Source organism: Patiria miniata, unplaced genomic scaffold, assembly GCF_015706575.1.
Source record: "Patiria miniata isolate m_02_andy unplaced genomic scaffold, ASM1570657v1 HiC_scaffold_29, whole genome shotgun sequence".
Classification (NCBI taxonomy): Eukaryota; Metazoa; Echinodermata; class Asteroidea; order Valvatida; family Asterinidae; genus Patiria; species Patiria miniata.
In genome coordinates, this window is record NW_024037068.1 from 14,496,260 (window position 1) to 14,519,439 (window position 23,180).

At 43.7% G+C, this 23,180-nt stretch overlaps 1 protein-coding gene across 1 annotated transcript in view; it reads left to right on the top strand.

Moving 5' to 3' along the window:
• Positions 1-23,180, top strand: part of LOC119735195 — a 179,781-nt gene that overhangs the window by 44,646 nt on the left and 111,955 nt on the right. Inside the window, exons 30-52 of the mRNA XM_038208901.1 lie at positions 308-444; positions 942-1,166; positions 1,704-1,845; positions 3,068-3,191; positions 4,529-4,720; positions 6,771-6,893; positions 7,530-7,712; positions 8,712-8,906; positions 9,689-9,837; positions 10,786-10,954; positions 11,936-12,022; positions 12,134-12,220; positions 12,321-12,407; positions 12,492-12,626; positions 13,799-13,957; positions 14,565-14,769; positions 15,471-15,641; positions 16,688-16,945; positions 17,550-17,816; positions 18,812-19,015; positions 19,853-20,002; positions 21,092-21,271; positions 22,004-22,120. Of these exons, the coding sequence (XP_038064829.1) occupies positions 308-444; positions 942-1,166; positions 1,704-1,845; positions 3,068-3,191; positions 4,529-4,720; positions 6,771-6,893; positions 7,530-7,712; positions 8,712-8,906; positions 9,689-9,837; positions 10,786-10,954; positions 11,936-12,022; positions 12,134-12,220; positions 12,321-12,407; positions 12,492-12,626; positions 13,799-13,957; positions 14,565-14,769; positions 15,471-15,641; positions 16,688-16,945; positions 17,550-17,816; positions 18,812-19,015; positions 19,853-20,002; positions 21,092-21,271; positions 22,004-22,120 (3,746 nt within the window). The remainder of the gene's footprint in view (positions 1-307; positions 445-941; positions 1,167-1,703; positions 1,846-3,067; positions 3,192-4,528; positions 4,721-6,770; positions 6,894-7,529; positions 7,713-8,711; positions 8,907-9,688; positions 9,838-10,785; positions 10,955-11,935; positions 12,023-12,133; positions 12,221-12,320; positions 12,408-12,491; positions 12,627-13,798; positions 13,958-14,564; positions 14,770-15,470; positions 15,642-16,687; positions 16,946-17,549; positions 17,817-18,811; positions 19,016-19,852; positions 20,003-21,091; positions 21,272-22,003; positions 22,121-23,180) is intronic.

Here is a 23,180-nt window from a genome sequence, read left to right on the forward strand (position 1 = left end):
ACACACTCTTTGTCACTTCGTGAAAACGTAAAACGTTCTAAGAAATTGTTACATTTGCGCGTCTGACGTCACTGCAGCGCGCGCGCGTCTGTTCTTTATCGACTTCGTTCATGGCATGCGCGTCCGATCCTGTCCAATCCCATCCTAACGTGTGTGTAGAGAAATGCTTTATTCCTCTGGCCCTGCTAACGAGTTAAGTTTTTGTCACTTCGTGAAAACATCGACGATTTAAATGTATACCTGAAGCACAAACATGAGCAAGGTGTTGTAATGTATTTTTCTTCAATCTTTCGGGGGGACTCTGCAGTTATTACTGTCCTGCTGGATCAGACTCGCCCAACGATGCGGACAACGCTTGCCCGGCCGGCACCTATACTGACTATCACAACCTGACGGACGCCTTCCAGTGCGACACCTGCACTGAACAGTTTGCATGCTTGATTGGTAAGTATACTCAAGAAACTGCTGAAAACCTGGGGCCCCAATGTCGTGGTGCTGCTAACCACAGAATTCTGGGCTTATGATCACCATTCCGTGCTTACAGTCTAGCAGAAAAATTTGGCGCTCACCCAGTAAGCACAGGATCATTACTTTCGGGATGTACGCTTGTGTACAAGCCGAAATTCCTCGCTTGCTTTTAAAATTCACTTACCGTAAGCACAGAATTTTCGGCTACAGTAAGCAGGGACTTTTCGCTAATGGTAAGCATAGCAATGAAATTGGGCCCAGCTCAGTGCTGAAACTTTCCAAGCAGAGACAAACCAGTTACCAGCCAAATTGTCATGGATGTATACTGCTTGTCACTGGTACTCAGCTGCATTTCTGCTAACCGCGTTAACTCGCTAAGCATTGTTTTCTACACCGTGAAACAAGCACCTGATTCAATGTGTATGCACAATCTCTATGTTCATTTTACCCTTTTCACTTTCTTCCATCCCCAGGAACCGGAGGTCAAAACCAGCCCCCGAAGCTCTGCGCCCAGGGTCACTACTGCCCGGCCGGCACCCAGAACCCCAGCCAGTACCCCTGCGCGGCGGGGTCCTGGACCAACCAGACCAACCTGGCTGCCCAGGAGGAGTGCTACGAGTGCCCCAGGGGTTGGTACTGCCTGGAAGGGTCCACCGAGCCCACGGACCTGTGTGCCACTGGTCATTACTGCCCTGCAGGTAAAAAGAGATCATTTCTGAGAGATTAGCATTGTTACAGAAGGCTACAGCTAAGGCTATACCTGTATGAATGTTAATCTTAGGGTGCTAATGTGACATAGAAGCGGTAGTCACAAGAGCCCAGTTCAGATATAGCTGATGACTTCAAAACTGGGGGCTAATTTGGGGTGGCATGGGTGGCTTGTGCGTAAAGCGCTCGCCTCTCACCAAGGTGACCACGGTTCAAATCCTGGCCGCGGATCGCATGTGAGTAGAGTTGTGCGTTGGTTCTCTCCTGTGCCACGAGGGTTTTTCTCCGGGCCCTCCGGTTTTCCTCCATCCGGAAAAATCAAACACTTTCGATCTCAGGCTGTGCTCCGTGGTCATATATGGGTCGATGTGGCCGGCAGCCATATCGTAATCGTAAGCCATATTGCGGCGTCCTTCGCAATTCAGCATACCAGCTGCGAGTAAGGATGATTAGCCTCCCAAATTATTATTATTATATTATTATTATAATTTTGCCAAGCACGTTAAATATATATATTCTTCTACCAGGCACACAGACAGCCGAGCAGTTCCCGTGCCACGCGGGATCCTACTCCAACGTCCAGGGTAACATAAGATGGGAGCAGTGCGTGGATTGCACCGAGGGCCACTATTGTCCGGAAGGATCCTCACTGCCCACGGCTTGCCCTGCGTAAGTTAAACCCACCCTGTCAGTTCTGACTTAATGAAATTTGTATCCTTGTGGAGACAATTAATTTCCTTGGCTGAAATTCGGACTTGATATCCCTTTTCTAAAACTCTCTCATTTGCGACTGATCAACATACCTTCGAAATTTCTAGTTTTTGAGTAAAATCCATATATCTATTTCGTGAAAACCTTGTGGAGACGTATTCATTTATGGATAGTGCCCCGTGGAGACGTATACAATCTTTTGTTCCCTATTGTGTGCATGTCTCCAGAGGGCACAGTGGGCTTTGGTTTTTAATCCTGGCCAGGGATAGCCTTGGCCAAGGTGTTCGATGATGTACATGGTAGGACAAAAAACAAAACTCAAACGACAGGACCAATTTTTGAATGAAGTTTTGCCTGGAGCACTTCAAAATCTAGGACATGAAAGCCCAATTCATAAGCTTTCTTGTAGTACAAAAATTACTCAAATTACTCAAGTACGTTTCAAGTTACAAAGTTTTAAACACAACAGCTGTTTTAAATTTCTGTCCACGGATCACAAAAAAAGTGTGTGTTCTTTCAGCAAAATGAAAACAATTCACATGCATCCCGACGAGAATTATTTCTTTTGCTGAAAGAACATGTAAGTTTTTTTGTGATCCGTGGACAGAACTTTTAAAACTGTGTTCGGTTTCAAAATTTCATAACTTAAAAAGTACATGAGTGATTTGAATGATTCTTGAACTAAAAGAAACTCATTGATTGGGCTTTCATATCTTAGATTTTGAAAGTGCAACAGGCAAAACTTCATTTAGAAATTGGTCCTGCCATTTGGGATTTTTTTTTTACGCACCCCTTGTGTCAAAGAAATCTAACAATGGAAAGTATTTAAGAGAGCACACAACTTCCAAACCATTTTATACTTGGAATAAATTGTGAATAAAAAAGCTGATTGTTGCTTGTCAGTTAATTATAATATGCAAAAATTAAAGAAAACTTGACTGACATTTCTTCTAAATGTGATCAGTACCAGCCACAGTTTGACATAAGTCGTATTAAATGTTTAACTAGTGCATGATGAGCAGTCATGCTCGGTGATAAACCAGTTCGGTGTTCCAACTGCGCATGGGCACATTTACCTGTCTTTAAAAATAGACCTAATTACCAATGCCTTGAGGGCCTAATTGTTGGTAGATACGTGCGCTATATAAGACTCAAGTGGTTGTTGTTTTAATTTATACAGTGGGACGTACAGAGATGAATTGGAGGGTCAGGCAGAGAGTGACTGCGGAGACTGCACAGCTGGATACTACTGTGCCGGCACGGGGAACACGGAACCCGTGGAGTGCACCAAAAGCAACTACTCGGTAAGCAGCAATACAGATCTTATCTATGCTTAGCACAAAATCTGTGCTTACCAGCTTGCATGAAATGTGCCCAGGTTCTGTTAAAATTCAGCAGAGTACCAGTTAACAGCAGTATAAATAACATGATATTTTGGCTGGTAATCTGTTTCTCTTAGCAGGTCTTCTCTGTGCTTAGCACAAATCTTAAGTAGTTCACATATGTTGATCAAGGTTCTGTTGAAATGCAGCAGAGAACCACTCAATAACAGTATAAATCAAATGATATTTTGGCCGGTAACCTTCATCTGTGCTGGCACGGGCAACACAGAACCCGTGGAGTGCACCAAAAGCAACTACTCGGTAAGCAGCAATCCAGATCAGTACTAAGTACCGGTTGTTACATAATGTTGATCAAGGTTCTGTTAAAATTCAGCAGAGTACCAGTTAGCAACAGTATTAATCACGTGACATTTTTGATGGTAATCTGTAGCTCTTAGCAGATCTTATCTGTGCTCAGCACAAATCGGTACCAAGTTTCTGGTAAAATCTGCAGAGTACCATTCAATAACAGTATTAATCACATGATATTTTGCCTGGTAATCTGTTTTGATAAGCAGATCTTCTCTGTGCTAAGCTGAAATCCATGCTGAGTGGCTCACTTATATTGACCAAGTTTCTGTTGAAATTTGCAGTGTACCATTCAATTACAGTATAAATCATATATATATTTTGGCGGGTAATCTGCATCTGTGCTTAGCAGCGCTATGAAATTGGTCCTATACTCTGTTAAAGGGAATAGTCAGCATTTGCAAACTTCAAACGACAAAACTACCAAATTATTATGAAATACCTTGCTGGACTGTTAGTAAAAGATAGTCTAAAGCACCCTGTAAAAGCAAAGTACCTGGTGTGCTGTCATTTTCAAGAAAAGTGGTATTTTGTGTCAATTTCCAATGCTGGGCTGACAAGCGTTGAAAAAAAAATGGCTTTCTTCAGACACTGCCCCCAATTTACCATATTTAGTCAGTCCACATTGTGTTTGTAATTGATTACACACCTATGCACGAGTACAAGCCAGCCAGACTGGTTCCCTGGTCTTACAATTTCCAGACGTCTATAAATTGCTCCGTTTCATCTTAAGTGGGGTCAGTTAACCAGACCACATGACGTTGATTGTTTTTCTTGGTTTTTCTCAGCATCTACGAACACAAAACTTCAAACAAGTCAGCAGCGTAACAATATTTGTTATGAAATAACAACCCCCCAAATCCATCCATTTCTGAAAACTACAGCAAAAGCAAATGTTGTGCGTTCCCTTTAAAGCGTTGTGTGTGTGCCCCTCTCTCCTCTCCCTGCAGGATACCGGCGCAGCAGCATGCACCACCTGCGAGGCCGGCTACTACTGCGACAGCGCCACCACCAGCCGGGACGACATGTACAGCAACAAGATCTGCCCGGCCGGCATGACCTGCGACTACGGCCGTTCTACGGCGCCGGACCTGCAGAACGATTACTGCAGGACGGGTCACTATTGCCTCAGTGGTGACAGGGTAAGCATCCCTTCAGGTTTCTCCAATAGTTGGCGTTATCACAGTCTTTGGCTTTGTCTGTTGCTCTGGGGCGGATTGCAATAACGCGGTCTTAGTTGGCTGGCTAAACCAGTCCGATTTTAGCCGGCTGTTGTTCTTAGACGGTCTTGGTTAAGACACCAAACTTAGCCCATTGCAATAAGCTGGTCTTTACTAAGCCCGCTTAGAGTAATGATTCACAAACAAACATTCCATGGTTACGGGCGAATACTGGAGAGACTGTACGATTTTTTTTTTAGGTTTGTGTGATTCAATCATGCAAAATCAAATCTGTCAATTCCGAAATTTTATGTTGAGAAAATTGTATTTGCAGTACAACTCAGTGTCATTACATTTTTCCAGAAGATCTCTTCTATCCCAGAGAATTTTCCCTCCAAGCAGTGTTCTGCTATTTTAAGAGTATCAAACACTCACCAACTGGAAAAAAAAAATTTTTTGGGAAAGAATAATTCAACACACCAGTGAATTCCAAAAATCCCAACTATAGACCATTTTAAGCCAGCCCTACCCAGGCTAACTATTTTAAGACTGTCTTAATACTTAGACCGTGTCATTGCAATGGTCTTACTTATAGACTGACTGACAGCCAGAGCTTTTAGACTGTCTAATGCGCATAGACAGCTTTAAGACTGGTTATTGCAATCCGCCCCTGGAGTCATTTTAAAGCCTCTATCAAACCAATTGCAGAGATGCCAACCATTACTCTTTTGCAGTAATTATTAGGATTTTGAGGCATGGTACTACTCTTGAAAATTCCAGCTGCCCTATACACAAACATTGTGGTTACTCTGAAAAGTTCTGTGGTTACTGTTAAACTTGACTGTTGTCCTATGTATTTACATTAGCATTACACTTTGCACAGAGGTGTGAAATCTCAGCTTTAAAGCTGATTTCAGCTTTTTTGGTTTTGGATTTCAGCTTTTTTTCTGGCTTTTTCCCTCGCTTGGTGTGTACAAAAGTATAGGAGATCTCCAAAATTCAGCTTTTTTACACATTTTTCAGCTGTTTTCAGCTATTTTTATCAGTGGTCACTCACATTCCTGTTTGCAGGAAGAATCATTACTATTTTGTAGTCTGTTAAGTTGGCGTCTCTGCAAATGGAACTGCTCAAAATTTTGACCTGATCACATCGTAGGATTTGGTGTTTCGAAGCAGAACATGTGCTTGTATTGAGCCAGAGTTCCTTAGAGTCATAGACCTAAAACTCCCCTGAAAACCACTTGTTAGTTTAATCGCTTTAGATTTGATATTTGAAATCACCTTAAACTCTCATTTTCTACATTGATTTATAAAGACTAACCCGATTACTGCACAATAGAAATTGTAGTCAAGGCCTCACAAGTGCCTGCAAGTCAACCCCAAGTCAATCGTGATTCATCCAATCACAAGTCAATTGACAAGCTGTTCAATCAAAACCTGGCAGAGATATTACTTTGTCATTCTTCTTCCCTTCTTACCTGACTTGAGATTGGTTTGTGATGGAGTTGTGATTGGCTTGTGTTTGGACTTGGGATTGACTTGCGATTCGACCTGGGATTTGACATTTGTGATTTGACTTGTGATTGGCTTGTGATAAACTTTACTACAACTCTGTTGTACAAAAGTAAAGTCTGTCCCGAGCCTCTATGGCCCATCAGGCCGGCGTTTTTCTCCGGTTTCAGTGGCATGAAACGACTGAGAATATTTCCATTCCCCCTGGATGGGATGTTAGTCCATCGCAGGTTACTCCCCAGCTAATGCCGGTACCCATTGATACTCCTGGGTGGAGAGAGGCAAGTGAAGATAAAGTGCCTTGCCCAAGGACACAACGTATGGCCAGCAGCCGGATTCGATCATTCGATTCTGATCATGAGTCACGAACCCTTACTGCTAGGCCACACTTCCCCACAACTCTGTTGTACAGTTTCAACTTTTAGAATCCAACTTACTTTTTCCAAGTCCAACTCCTTACTGTGAGATCTTGACACGTTCTCTGACGTGCTTTTTCACCCCCTCGTTTTGTCTACAACAGGACCCCTTCCCGCGCCCCTGCCCCAACGGAACCTTCAGCGATGAGATAGGCCTGGTCCAGGAGTCACAGTGCCAGATCTGCCCGGCCGGTAAATGGTGCTCCCCTCCTGGTCTGAGTGCCCCTGTGAGTAGCAAATATATTTCCTTTCATCCTCTTTATTTTTACTTGCAGTGTAGGGCCTCCTGCTTGTGCTCAGTGAACAAAAGGGAAGACTTATGTTATATTCATAAATACCTGGGACAGTTTACTTTCTCCTGTTGGATATAACATGCGATGGCCGCCATTTTGAAAATGTCTTGTTATCCTTTGATATATTTTACAAAGGTCAAATGTGATGCGATCAACCTACATGAGTCGTTTGTCAAAAAAAAAAATTATTACAGATTTGAAAAGAGCACAATCTCAGCATTACTGTCGTGAAAACTGCATGCTGATACCATCTTTCGTTAAAAAATTATAGAAGTTGGAACGCCAAGATATGCAATGAAGTGATGTGATGAAGTGGTCCTATTTTGGCCTGTATCTCTAAATGAAAATTCCCGACAAACGACTCATTTAGCTTGATCGCATCACAAATCTGCGATGGCCCACAAATCTGCGATGGCCCTTTAGCAAAATATCCTTCCCATGACACACTCTGACTGTGTGGCAAATTACATGCCTTTATCATCAAACTGAACAATCTTATCACCAGTCTGCTTTACTATTTCTCATATATTCGAAAGTGACAATTTTTCCTGTGAATTTTGTTCCTTGCAGGCCGACGATTGTCCAGGGGGTTACTACTGCCCTGAGGGCACGGCGGACCCCTACGCTAACCCCTGCGCCGTGGGGTACTACCTCAACGCCAGTGCCGGGGAGGACTCGCAGGGCTGCACCCCTTGCATCTCGGGCTACTACTGCGACGAGAAAGGCCTCGCCTGGCCCAAAGAATGCACCCAGGTAGGGATTGTTACCAACTCCGTACGGAAACATGCAGGAGGCGGTGTTTGGCCTGCGCATGAGAGGCAGTGTGTTGCCTGTTTGAGGCGTGGATTATTATACGCAGATCAACTTTCATGCCAATTTCTGTGTTAAGTCAGAATCTTTCTCAGACCTTTCAAGACCTCTTATTATTTATAAAGTTGAAAAAGTAACGAGGGAGATTGTTATTTGATGAAGGATACTTATATTTGGGTCAGTCAGCATTCATTGTTTGTTACCAACAAACTTTTCAGAGCCAGAATCGCACCGATACTTTCTAGAGATTCATTGCTCCAATTAAATGATAATTTGGAATAATTCCAGTATAGTTTAACAATAAAAACACCATTAATTTTGAAATGTTTACTCAGAGCATTAAGAGTGTCTGCTCATACACGTTGGACTTAAAAATCAAATCTGATGTGCCATTACATATTAAACATTTGGTTGAGGTCCCAGAAAAGATCTTGACTGCATCACTGCTGAATACGCTCAGAAATCCATACAAATCCACAATGTAATACACTGTAATACAATGTAATACACTGTAATACAATTTAATACACTGTAATACAATGTAATACACTGTAATGCAATGTAATACAATGTAATGCAATGTAATACAATGTAATACACTGTAATACAATGTAATACACTGTAATGCAATGTAATACAATGTAATAAAATGTAATACAATGTAATACACTGTAATACACTGTAATACACTGTAATGCAATGTAATACAATGTAATGCAATGTAATACACTGTAATACAATGTAATGCAATGTAACACAATGTAATACACTGTAATACAATGTAACAATGCGATACAATTGCTAATATGAAAAATACTGCGGTACCACCTGAGTATAAAGTGATTCTGTGTAGAGCATGAATCTGTTGTTTTAGATGAGAAAAATGTGTTCTCCAAACTGATCTCTGTGATAACTCTTATTCCCTTTATTTCTGTCCGTCAGGGCTACTTCTGCGTGTCCGGCAGCACCTTCCCCCAGCCCTGCCCGGCCGGCACCTACGGCAACTCCACCGGCCTGCGGCGCAGCGAAGACTGCTCGCCGTGCCCCGGCGGCTGGTATTGTGACGGCTTTGCTAACACGGAACCCACGGATGTCTGCGACCCGGGATTCTACTGCAAAGAGAAGGCCTACACTTCGGTGAGATTTATTAGAAGGGTTTTTCTTTATTTTGAGTTGTAATTAAGTCAATTGAAAGTCAATTAGCCTATTTGAGATGTGGCGGACACAATGGGAGGGCGCTGTTTGGTTTGGGTAACTACACAAGGGTTTACCCAAATCAAACAGCACCCTCCTATTGTGTCTGCCATATCTCAAATAGGCCAATGAGTTGGGACAAAAGGCAATCGTTTGTCATTTTTTCGTCCCTTGGTACTTGTAACCAGACTTGTGATTTGACAAGCGATTGATTTTTAATTGCTTCGTGATTGATGATTGATTTGTTCACTATTCGTTTTTGCCCGTCGCCGGCGTATTTTTATAAACACTCTTTACTCAGTGTTGTTTCTGTTCTTGTGAGAAAAAACATAACAAAAATGAACAACAAATCCTCGACCTCCTGCTTACTCGAGCAGAGGTCTTACCATGCAACCTCCAAGCTTGCTAGGGTAAGCTGGCTGGTTTGAATCTGATGTAGCAGCTGAAATAAATTTAGATGAGACTGAAGGTGTAATTTTGTTATCGATACGAAGCTGTAGGGAATTTTGAGGTAGATGCATGTAGGTAAACTTTATACTGTGCAAGAAAATATCAGGGGACAACTCAGGAAGATGTTTCGCCTTTGTTGCTAACCTATGCCAACTTAAGTGGCACACAGTACAAAATGTGTGAAATGCTGTAAATATTGGCAAACACGCCCCAGGCATTGGCTGGCCGCTGAATATTTTGGCCTTGACTTCATCTTGACTCTTATGAATTCACAGGCCCCAGTTGATGGAGTGACCGGTGGCCTGTGTCCGCCTGGTGGCTACTGTCCGGCCGGCTCGGCCTGGCCGGCCAACTGCCCACTGGGCACCTACAGTAACTCGTCTGGTTCCAAGGCACCCGATGACTGTATCGCCTGCGATCCAGGGTAAGTCATTTAAAGACTCTCCTTCTCTGGCTGGCAAATTCAACAACGTCATCCCAACAGTCAAAAAAAGTTAAAGTGACTGTGTTAATGATCGAGTTCTCCCTGCCTTCATTGCCAGGCTGTGACCATTTATGTAACTTGATACAACTGTGTTTTGATTGTAGGAGATTTGATACATGTATCGGTTACTTGCTTTTGTCTGATGAGATTTGAAGGTTTGCATGGTGGAAGATACAAAGACAAGATAAGTTTGCGATAGCACCAGTGAATAAATCTCTTTTGTGAGTATAAGTGGTTCTTTGCAGAACCACACATACTCACAAAAGAGATTTATTCACATGGTACTAATGCAAACTTATCTTGTCTTAGTTGCTTTTGTCTGTTGATGGAATTTGACTGTCACAGTGCCTGCTCGAACTGTGATCTGACTGTTAGTGACTAGCCTATGCTTGAAGGCATGGCATGGGAAGATGATTGATATTATTGACTGTGTGTGACTGCTCAAACAGCAGAAGGGTTTCAATAATATCCTTGGTCCAATGGAGTACCGAAGTGAACACGTCACGCGCACAAAATGTGTGTGAAAGACATTAGTGCATGATTCAGCCCGTGAACCAACACGCAGGTGTACTCCATTCGTTTGCACTACACTTTCTGTTTCTAAATGACGTCACACGTCGGTACTCAATTGCATGTGATCTGAAAACTGAAGTTCCCAAGTTTTGCGTAAAACCATTAGTATCTATTCTACATCGTATGACATTGTATTGATGTCCCGATGAATCGGTAAAAACCATACAGTACTGTGGCTGTTTTGGGCTGTTCAAGGAATATCTGGTAGGGTGCTAGTTGTAGTACAATGCTCAATGGGTTTATTACTGGCTTGGTTGGAGGTATTATGTGGGTTTTGCGTCAATAATTTTAATGACAACCACTTTCACCCAAAAGGTATTACTGTGCTGGTGACAACAACCCGGAGCCCACAGGACCCTGCAAACCGGGCTACTACTGCACAGGAGGGGCCGGTACCCCGATTCAATTCGAGGTCCCAGCGGGCCACTACAGCGACTCAGGGGCCTACAAGCCCGAACCTTGCCCACGGGGGCAGTTCCAAACGGTGAGTGAATGCAGGCCGACTGCCCTGTTGCTTGCGACTAGGGCCGAATTTCAAGTACAATACAATCAAGTCATTTATATAGCGCTCTTACTCAAAGATGGTCTCACAGCGCTGAACAATAAATAAATCACAAAAATAAATATGCCGAACATTAACAGGAAATTATGAAAACATGTATCTCTAATCAAATAAATATGTTTTAAGGGTCTTTCTAAAGACATCCAAGGAAGGACACTGTGGGACATCATTCTAGAGCCGAGGTGCATGTGCCTGGAATGCATTGTCACCAGTTACAGTAAATGTTCTAGGCACGTGGAGCTTAGCGGCAAAAATATGTGCTAAGGAAAGCACTTTGCCAGGCAAAAATTGGCTGAGAACCTATCGTTAGCAATGCCTGTTCACTGTAGAAGTGTTATGACATAGCGAGTGTGGTCACCGGACTAATCCTGGCGACAGGTGATGCCACACACGTGGCAACTGATCCAGCCGTTGGTACTGCACGTGTCTTCGAAGCGAAGTAAAATCATTCAGAAAATTGGTCAATAAAATGCTACTGTTGTAGAGCGCTGTGGTCCAGTGGTTACGGTGTTTGACTCGCGTGCCGTGGAACATTGGTTTGAACCCTGACGGGGAACAAGATGCTTGTGTTCTTGGGCAAGACACTTTACTACAATTGCCTCTCTCCACCCAGGAGTATAAATGGGTACCTGTGAAGGTAGAGACCAGATTCAGTTGCGCTGATCTCGAGCTGCTGCAGAAACTGGTCTCATTGCCTGATGAACAGGGGTAATAATTGTGAAGCACTTTGAGACCTTTGGTATGAAGCGATATATATAAACTATATATTATTATTATTATTATTACTGTGATTGACATGTGATTGACATGTGATTGACTTGTGATCGACATGTGATTGACTTGTGATTGACTTGTGATCACCTCAGTTCCTTTATGTCATCTTATGACTTTGTACCATTATAGGCCAACGCGTCGTCGGCCTGCGCACCCTGCGCCCAGGGCTACTACTGCCTCAACTTTGGCACCATTATCCCTGCTACCTGCACAGCTGTGATTGACTTGTTATTTGACATGTGACTGACATGTGACTGACATGTGACTGACATGTTACTGACATGAGATTGACTTGTGATCACCTTGGTTCCTTTTGTGCCATCATAGGCCAATGCATCGTCAGCCTGCGCACCTTGCGCCCAGGGCTACTACTGCGTCAACTTTGGCACCATTATCCCTGCTACCTGCACAGCTGTGATTGACTTGTTATTTGACATGTGACTGACATGTGACTGACATGTTACTGACATGAGATTGACTTGTGATCACCTTGGTTCCTTTTGTGCCATCATAGGCCAATGCATCGTCGGCCTGCGCACCCTGCGCCCAGGGCTACTACTGCCTCAACTTTGGCACCATTATCCCTTCCACCTGTGCAGCTGTGATTGACTTGTTATATGACATGTGATTGACTTGTGATCACGTCAGTTCCTTTTTGTCGTCCTATTACTTTGTACCATCATAGGCCAATGCATCGTCAGCCTGCGCACCCTGCGCCCAGGGCTACTACTGCCTCAACTTTGGCACCATTATCCCTGCTACCTGCACAGCTGGCCACTACTGCATACAGGAGACGGTAGTACCTACTCCATGCCCATTGGTATGTATGATAGAAAACTAGACTTTTCTCAGTGTTGCATGAAGTTTTTGCTTTTTTCTCTAACAATCAAATGTTTTACGAAGCGCACAGGTATGTTCTTGCAAAAAGCCCTTAACTTAAAGCGGGTATACACATGCTTTTGGGTATTGCGCCCAGAAAAATAGATTTTCAAATTGGATTGACAATTTTCTAGCATTGCATTAGTTATGTGCTTTCCAATGAGACATCGTGCAAAAAAAAAAACCAGCCCACGATAAGCATGCAATTAATTAATTGCAACTTCTGAAGCAAGCGTGACCTAGTTACGCATGTGCTTTTGCGACAGTGTAGTTTATGAGTAATAATCAACACCACACATTACAAGTAAACGTACGTGCATGACTAACTGTACATAACGTGTATGTACACATGAATGTAAATGTGTGTGTATACACAGTATACAGTGTCGTACTGTATTGTGACCACGTAAAACAAGACTTGGAAAACCATGAGTTTTGCAATCCAGAGGAAAAGATGCAAAAGTACTGGCTGCACGTACGTGTAGGTCTACATTATCACGGAGCATGTATGGCAGTGTCACTGATCAGCTGCGATCATCGCGCAGCTAGGATTGGGCAAGGCAAAAACAAAACATATTCCAAAATTAACATACAGGTATTACATGGCTACGTCACTAGATATGAATATTTGTTGCATGTCGCTCAAAACTTTCTGAACTGGAGCACACTGCTTAAAACCACTTTTTAAAACTGTGTAAAGGCCTGCAAATGCACACAAGCAAATTTGTTTGTTACAGGATATTATATGCCTTATGAATAGTTCATGCAGTACTCGCTGTTTATGTACATCAGATTCGAGCCAGCCAACCGATTCCGTTAGCTCGGTGGTCGAGTGGTAAGACATCTGCACTAGAAAGCAGGAGGTCGTGGGTTTGAGTCCCACTCGAGTGATTTTTTCCAACTTTCACTCGGGAGGTAACCCACTGAATATACAGTGTTAATACGTCGATGAAGGGCAAAATCTAATTTGAGGATATTTTATTTCTTTAAAATTCGTTCGAATAAGAACTTTGAAATTTTGAAATAGCACGTATGTACCAGCTTTAACCTTTCTAATATCCGATTATTTCCCCCCCCTGGCTAATAATGTCCAATGGTTATTTTGCCCTTCAGGGAACCATAAGGTTTGAGCCAGGTGGCCAGAGCTTGGAATCAGCTTGTCTTGATTGCTCTCCCGGCTCCTACTGCAACAACACCGGCCTGCTGGATGTGTCTGGACCCTGCGCGGCGGGCCACTACTGCACCGGCGGGACCATCACGCCCTACCCCATGGTCAGTACACACATGCTTGTTTCGTAGTCCTTGTCCCATGGTACTGTGGACCAAAGATGCTATGGGGACAGCAGATTGTCCCCACAACTCGGTTCTAAAAAATACAGAATTTATAAGCAAGCATCTCCTAGATGCAAAATTCCAGGGTTGAAGTAGAAGTATAAAGATGAACCACTCGTACATCACTTGTCTTAATTCATTAAGTGAACTCGGATCAGTATGGCTTGTGATAAACTTGTGATGACTTGTGATGACTTAAGATGAGTTGTGATGACAAGTGATGACTTGTGATGACTTGCGATGACTTGCGATGACTTGCGATGATTTGTGATGACTTGCGATGACTTGCGATGACTTGCGATGACTTGCGATGACTTGCGATGACTTGCGATGACTTGCGATGACTTGCGATGACTTGCGATGACTTGCGATGATTTGTGATGACTTGCGATGACTTGCGATGACTTGCGATGACTTGCGATGACTTGCAATGACTTGCAGTGACTTATGATGACTTGCGATGACTTGTGATGACTTGCGATGACTTGCGATGACTTGCAATCATTTGCGATGACTTGTGATGACTTCCGATCCTTTTTTTTATCAGGGCAACGACACAGACAACGGCAACATCTGTCCCAAGGGCTACTACTGCCCGCCCGGCACTGCCAACCCGTACCTCACCCCTTGCTTTAATGGAACGTTCGGGAACATCACAGGACTGACTGCGCAGGAGGACTGCCTGGACTGTTTGCCGGGGGAGGTGTGCTCGGGGCTGGGCCTGACCCAACCCAACGACCTCTGTGCACCTGGTAAGTAAGACACTTGTATATACAGTCAGTCATTGTAAGTCGTTTACATGCCCTTATTGCAGTCTTAGGCTGTGTCTTTGTTACCTGGCTGTGGCTTGCTGTAACACATACATTTATGGGGAAATGGCTTCAGCTGCTTCCATAGACACGTGTGTAATTGAAAGCCATAGCTACCTACTTTGGACATCGCTACAATAGAGAGGGATCTACACTGGAGTGTCGTGGCCTAGCGGTTAAGAGCACCGGACTCATGCTCTGGTGTTTCAGAGGCAACAGTGGCGTGGGTTCGAGCCCGCCGGGTGGGCATTCGGCCCTTAAGCATGGCACTTAACCATTATTGCTTCGTCCTTCAGATGGGACGTGATGCCGAAGGTCCCGTGTGTTGTGTAATCCAATGCACGTAAAAGAACCCAGTGACACTTATCGCTAAGAGAAGGGGTTTGCCCCGGTGTTTCTGGTCTCCTGTATAAACTCCTACGCAGGGTATTTAGGAGAAGAACCAACCAAGAATCAAGAACCAGGATGTTTAGCCACAGTGATCAGTGAGCCGTAGCAGAGTTAGCCATAACAGACAGCTGGTCACTATAGAAAGTTTGGTTTACGAACATTTCATAGGCTCATTTCTCCACTGAAAGTATTTCACAGTAATAAAAGCTGAGAATCCTAATTGAAGTTATTTTCGGTCATTTTGTCCAATTCAGGCTACTACTGCACAGGCAAGGCCAAGACCAAATTTCCGACGGACGGCGAGACGGGCAACATCTGCCCTGATGGATTCTACTGCCCAGCTGGCTCCCCGGCGCCCAAACGCTGCGAGGGTGGCTACTACACCAACATCACGGGCCAGGCCAGCTGCTTTGACTGCCCTGCAGGTAGGTTGTTGGAGCACTGTAGTGTTCAAGCTTGTTAAGTGCTCAGTAGACTCAAGGCTAGTTTTTTCTTCAAATGGACGAGCATTGTTTTTAACCCATTTAGTCTCTGTGCAAAGTCAAAATTGCCTTGTGCTTGTACTCATTCTCATGGCAAAGCATTTGCATGGAAAAGCTATTCATATTGTGCAGTTTGTCTTGCCAAGAATGTCTCTCCACTGCATTTGAATGTGAATAATAAAAATCTTGTAGTCATTTCTGGTAAACTGGTTCCTGCCGCACCTCAAAAAGACCATGGTACAAACAATAATAGAAGGATAAGAAACGGTCTACAACACATACGTGTACCTGCATACAGACACCATCTTGCCAAACTTTGTCATGCCGGTTGACAAAAAAATCCTTATAGCGGAATCCGGCGACCAGAATTAGAAGCTTTTACTGCGTTGGTGTCACGCTCATGCGCATGCTGCACGTGTTCTTTAAGACAAGGCACACGCGCATTTTGGTATTCCTATTGGTTGAAGGAGCCCGGAGTGCGTGTGTACTACCTGAGCGCGACATGCACGAGCCTGGTGCCACCGCAGAAGAAGGCTGCTGCCGGATTTGTCTACAAGAACGATTAATATAACGAGCAGTGGATTTCATCAGGTTCTTTATAGCGATGTTATACTGTAGTACTCATGGAAATATTCTCGTACTTGTACCCATCCGCTCCGTTCACAAGTACCCCCTCACCGGCAAACAAAGTACAGTTGGGGGTGACCAACTGACGCCATCTAGCCCGCCTGCAATTTTGCCGCGACGCGCGGCGTACCACTGCGTATACATAGTACAAATCCCCTGATGTACATGCATCACACACAAGGAACGGTGCGCGTCAACCAGCTAAATGTCCCGCCCATGGGATGTCGTTGCTAGAAAAAAGGGCGCCCTCTTTTGTTGGCGCACAGAGCCCATAGAAATGACTACAGCACTGCTTCAGGTAGTATTTGTTCACAGACTAAGTTCCAGAAGCTAACATGTAACCACTTTTTCCTTCCCAACAGGCTACTACTGCCCCGACGGCTATCGCCTCCTAGAGTGCCCGAGGGGTGACTACTGCCCTCAAAACACCGGCGGCAACGAGTCCATCCCCTGCCCCCGTGGGTTCTACAACCCGGACCTGGGCCTGGCTAGGGAGAGCCAGTGCCTGCCTTGCCAGGCCGGCTACTACTGCCGAGGCCTAGGCATCTGGCAGTTCAACGCTGAGACGGCCATGAACAACACGGCCGGACCCTGCGATCCGGGATACTATTGCTTATCAGGTTAGTGTAGTTTTCATGGAATTAACCAACTGCTGTGCTAATAGTCGGCCATATTAAATTGAAAGCGAGGTAAAATCTTCATTTTTTGAACTTGCGAATAGAAATAAAAGTAATGAAATAAAGTTATTTACAAATTTAATACGAACCTTCTCTGATGAATAATTTAAAGTTTGTGATTAATGATATGCTAATGTTTTAAGGCACATTTAAAAAAATGAAAGTGAGGCTTTGGATGCATAAATAGTCTGGCACCATCCCACTCAACAGTTTACAAGGCCTATTTAGCATGTGTAATTTTGTCGCAACGACTATGTCATGCTGCTATGTCGCACATGCGTGTGATGAACAAATATGTGATTTGCTGATGGGCAATTCTATAGGTTGGTGTCTATTTTGTAACGTGAGTTACCACTTTTTTGCATATTTGCATGCATTTCAAGGAATCTTCAGAGGTTACTTACTGATTCTATTAACACATTTGTTAATTGGGGTCCTCCAAGAATGATTGATTAAGGAGTAAGTCAAAGCTAAGTCACTTAACATGTAACGTGAGTAACCTCATCGTGGAATTGCCCTGAAGCATATATGCTTTTGGCCTGCCCAGGTGTGGACCTCCCCAACCCAGAGAACGAGACCGCTCTAGGCATCGGCGGCCCCTGCCCCAAGGGCTTCTGGTGCCCCCAGGAGAACTCGGTGCCTAACCCATGCCTGCCGGGCACCTACTCGGACCAGCTGTACCTGACCATGGTCTCCGAGTGCAAAGACTGCGACCTGGGCATGTACTGCAGCACCGAGAACCTTACCGCGCCGGAGGGGGTGTGCTCGCCTGGGTTCTACTGCCTGAATGGCTCTGCCACGCCTACCCCCACTGGTAAGAGAATTTCTTTCTGTACCTTTTTGTTTGACTAAACACATTTTATCAAATACACAGTGAATCTGACAAGGTGAATATAAACTAATTAAGGTTGAACAAATAAATTGACTTGAGTGGGGTTTGAACTATCACAAAACACGGTCTTCCAAAGGTCTCGGGTCAAACTCTGCTGAAGTCAATTTCTTTGTACAACCTTACAAACAACCTTTACTGATTATAAAGAGAGTAACTTTTTTTTGCTATGGTGTCCTGAGTGCATTTGTAGGAACCTTTTTTTTTTTTAAGAAAACTTAGTTTTGCCATAATTTTAATCAAGACATTACAAGTCAATCAGTGGTCATCTAACGTCAAGTCACATTCTTTTCAAATGAACTGTGGCAAAAGTACTGCTTTGGGTCTTTGTTCATATCCCATTGCGACTGACTTGTGATTTGCTTATGATTTTCTGGAATAAAACGCTGCGTTTCATTATTTTCTGTTTTTGTTTATTGAAGTTATCGGTCATGCTCCACTTTTAATTTATCAAGAGTCACAAACTCTAACCGCTAGTCTACACTCCACTTTTAAACTTGGAGTGACAGAAATGAATTTCATTGACCCTAACTCCCTAGCGTCTTTTATTAGGAACTGGACCAAGTCCATCAAAATCCATCAATCAGTGCGCTTCCAATACAAAACTGCACATGGCATAATGGAATCCACCACTGACGCACTGGTTGACATTCATGGACTTGCTACACATGGCTTTTATCACAATAGCAGTACAGGAAGCTAGGCAAAATCAATCGGATACCCCTAGCACTGCTTCAGGCCATTAGGCCCAAGTCCATCATGCTCCATCAATATTTAGGCCTTCTGGACCAAGTACCCCAAAAATCCACCAAACTGGGGGATGGATTTTGATGGAGTTGGGGTGCTAAGGGTTAATCCCATTTGGTAGAGGTTCGGTTTTCAGAACCTAAAATATTTCTGTGGTTCCCTTCAACCATCAGGCAGTGACAACACCGGCGGCCCGTGCCCCACCAGGCACTACTGCGACGGTATCTCACCGGTCCCTGTGGAGTGCCCAGAGGGGACTTGGAACAACTTAGAGCAGCAGGCTTCCTGCTTCGAGTGTAAGGCAGGCTACTACTGCCCCAAGGGGGTGGCCAGCTACATCTCTTACCCCTGCCCTGCCGGTCACTACTGCCCCAACGGTAAGGTTCTTAGTTCTCATCGAGCATCTCATAGAACATCAGATTTGATTCAAATTCAACACAAATGAGCAAAGGTTGTCATTCTTTGGCTTATTTCAGTGTTCAGCACAGGTATTTGTTTAATGTTTAATGAAGCATTTAAAAAAAGTAACATTTACTTCGGTCATTGGATCTCTTAACCAGTTTAAGCAGGGATTTTTTTGGCAAGAATGAAACAAGGCGCGGGATTACTTTTCACTCGATGTCATGCCAGGCAGGTTGAAGCCATCACCCTCGGGCAGCACACTCATATTTCCGGCCTCGCTCGCTGTGAGCGGGTCGCTGCAGATATTTCGGGTCTCACTCCCTGCGTGTTTATCTGTCATCCGTTCTGAATACCGCACAACTTTTGCATGTATACACGGCCTGCGGCGCTAAAACTGGTTAAAGATCTCAAAATAGTCCCGTGAAGGTCTCGGTGAAATTTCTGCCCTGAAGAAGATATTTCAACCTGACAAAAAACAAGAGCAAGTTTGATTGATGACCATTGTGGTGTACCTTTTTGCCTGCACACTAATAGCATCGTGCAAGCATCCCTAACATCTCTGACGATCGTCCAAATGTCATCACTTAACTTTTTTTTGTCCTGGCCCACTGCTTTACATTATTATGCTTGCAACCATTGAAACCAACGATATGACAGATTGACTGAGCTCTTAACTTGACTAGTCCAACTGTTGTCACTAGGGTGGGTTCAAGAGGAGATAGTCACCTTAAGGTTAACCGTAGTAGTCGGCCCAAACTTTCTCTAACTATTTAGGCTGCAGAAATAATCTTGTTCACGTGTCTCCTTCTCAGGCACCCAATTTGACAACCAGTACCCCTGTCCCAAGGGCACCTACCGCACCAACACACAAGGGATGAGCTTGTCGGATTGCACCCCTTGCGATCTGGGCAAGTATTGCGAGATCGAGGGGGGCACCACGTACACCAATAGTTGTGACCCAGGTAAGGGAAGCAGAAATTTGTGGGCCGGTTTTTTTTGGCACCTAACTGGGCCCAATTTCATGGCACTGCTAAAGTTTGCCAACCTGAAAGGAAACATTTGCTTAAATTACTCATGTAATAGTATTAATCTCCGTAATGTGCGCGACCATAAGCATCCACGCCATCAAATAGTGCTTCAAATAGTGCTGAAAGGGAGTATACATCATTTGCTTTTGCTGTAATTTTCAGAAATGGATGGAATTGGGGGGTTGGAAATATATAGCAAATATAGTTACACTGACTTTTTTGAGGTTTTGGGTTCGAAAATGCTATAAAAACCAAGAAAAACAATCATTTTCCTGTAGTCTGGTTCCCTGACTCCATATAAGAAGAAACAGAGCAGTTTACATACATTGGGGAATTGTAAGGTCAGGGAACCAGTCTAGCTGGCTTGTACCCATTCATAGGTGTGTAATCGATTGCAAACAAGTGCGATGGTCAATTGGGGCCAGTATTTGAAAAAAAGCCAGTTTTTTCCAACGCTCCGACCAGTGTTGGAAATTGATACAAAAATACCACTTTTCTTGAAAATGACAGTATACCAGGTGCCATGATTTTACAGGATGCTTTACACTGTCATTCACTAACAGTCCAGCAAGGTATTTCAAAATGATTTGGTAGTTTTATTTTTTGATGTTTGCAAATGTTGTATTTTCCCTTTAAGATTGGCACAATTGTCTTATATAGTTAGCTCAGCTTTTAAATATTAATGATTTCTGGTATCAAAAACAAGGATTCCTCAAAGGTGTCATAGACACTGTCGCTCACAAACCTGACGAAACTGTGGAGAGAAGACAATGAGAAGAAGTTACAGTTTTAGAGGTGGGACAAGAACCCCAGAAGAACATTCTTGGGGGAACCCACGGAATCAGGTAGAGACTGAAACCCCAATCCACATGTCAACCAGGGCAGGAATGCAACCTGGGCCACAGAGGTGGAAGATGAGGAAAGTAACCACTGCATCAAACCTTAGGCTCCTTGTAAGCTTCGCCGTGAAATTGTCCCTGTTTTAATGCCTAGAAAATTGACATCTCTCATCACTCCTACTAGGTTACTTCTGCATCCGGGGTGCCTGGACCGCCCACCCGGACGACTTCAGTAACTACACGGACGGCGACTGCCTCTGCCCCAGCATCTCCACCGGAGGGCGCTGTCAGCCCGGCTACTACTGCCCTCGGGGGTCCAGCGAGCCACAGGAATGCGCGGAGGGCAACTTCTGCGGGACTGATGGTAAGTCTAGGCAAGATTACTAAACAATCAGAACACGGTCAGAAGTCAACTCACCCTTCAATTACAAGTCGGTGTCAAGTCAATTTTAATTCAATCAGCAGTCAATCCCAAGTCAAATTACAAATTTATGAGATATTGATCACAATTCAGTCTTAAGTCAATTACGAGTCAAATAACAAGTCAATCATAATTCAATCGCAAGAAAAATTACTAAGTAATCAGTATTCATAAATATTTCAGACAGTTTACCCAATCCCATTGGTCAAGAGCCCGTCACGTGGCCGGTCTTAAATGGAGGATAAAGGCATGGCTGGCTGGTCTTAAACACTTTTCCAGTGTCACATGAAATTTGGACTCCTACGAAATCCAGTGCCCTTTTAAAAAAAGTCGCCTGACGACGGGCAGAGTATACTGTCCGATACGTTGAGAACCCTCCGGTTCTTTTCAGAACCACACATACTCACAAAAGAGATTTTGCCACATGGTGCTACCGCAACAACGTACCTTATTATTACCCTTCACAATGCAAACCTTCAAATCTCATCTGACAAAAGAACGCTTTGGCAAAGACAGTCAAGTGTCCTTGTTTAATAGGGGGTTACTTTAGTCAAAGTTCCCAAAAGATCTACAGAATCTGAATAGCTGCAAAACTCCTTATCGTTGCTGTTTATCTTGCATATCCGTAGCATGGCTTGTTTTCATACCTGATGAATTGTATATGGCTTTCTGCAGGTCTTGATGACGTTTCCGGTGCCTGCTTGGCTGGCTACTTCTGTGACGTGACAGCCTCCAGACCAGACCCCACCGATGGGGTCACTGGCAACGTTTGCCCCGCCGGCCGCTACTGTGGTGAGTTTGATGATGGCCGACTTTCTCTGATAGTAGCAATGACAATGAAAATAATCATAGAAGTAATAAACATAGAAGCTCCTTTGTTAAATGAAAATATGAAGCACCAGTGACTGATTATACACTTGTCCCAGCTATCGCTGTTCAGATTTGCAAGCAGCTGTTTCTACGAAAGGATACATAATCTATGCCTCGTGTAGGACTAATGCAACAAATTTATGGGAAGCTGTGCGACGTTTCAGATGTTTGAACAGTTTTTATGAGGACAGTTATAGCTTCTACAATGTAGGATTTGACATCGGTTACAGAATTAGAGATCAACTTTGCTCTGCCATCCCTTTTGGAAAAAAGAAGAAAAAATCGGTTGACCTTGTTTAGGATTGGGTGACAACTCTGAAACTTCTCTCACAGGTAAACCAAAAATCCTGGCAAATTTTGGTGGTGAAATAGCTGTAACATTGAGGTTTCTGCCTGAAATGACATCACCCTTTTACTCATAAATTTGCAAAGTTGCATTAGCAAAAAAAACCAAATGGGCAACGAAATGCCCTCAAAACTAACAAAATGAATATTGAAAAATATGGTTAAATGGGACACAAAGGTGCATTCACAAGGACTGCATTAAAAAAATTCTATTACATGGGCCCTTTAAACCCGAAGCTATGAATTTCCTCAGATCAGTTTTAATAAATTAGGGCCACTAACGGGTTCTCTGACAACCATGATCATCAATAAGATTTTTCAGTGTACAAAATGGTTCACCACAACATATGTTATGTGATCAAGCTAAATGAGTTGTTTGTCGGGAACTTTCATTTGAAGATTCAGGCCAAAATAGGGCCACTTCATAACATCACTTCATCACACCTCTTGGTGTTCCGACTTCTATAATTGTTGAACTAAACATGGTTTCAGGATGCGATTTTCACAGCAGTTATGCTGAGATTGTGCTCTTTTCTGCAGGTCGACAAACGACTCATTTAGCTTGATTGCATCACATATGCACTGTGGTTTTACAGATCAGCCTTTTTGTTTAAACAAGACAACATTTCTTTTCTGA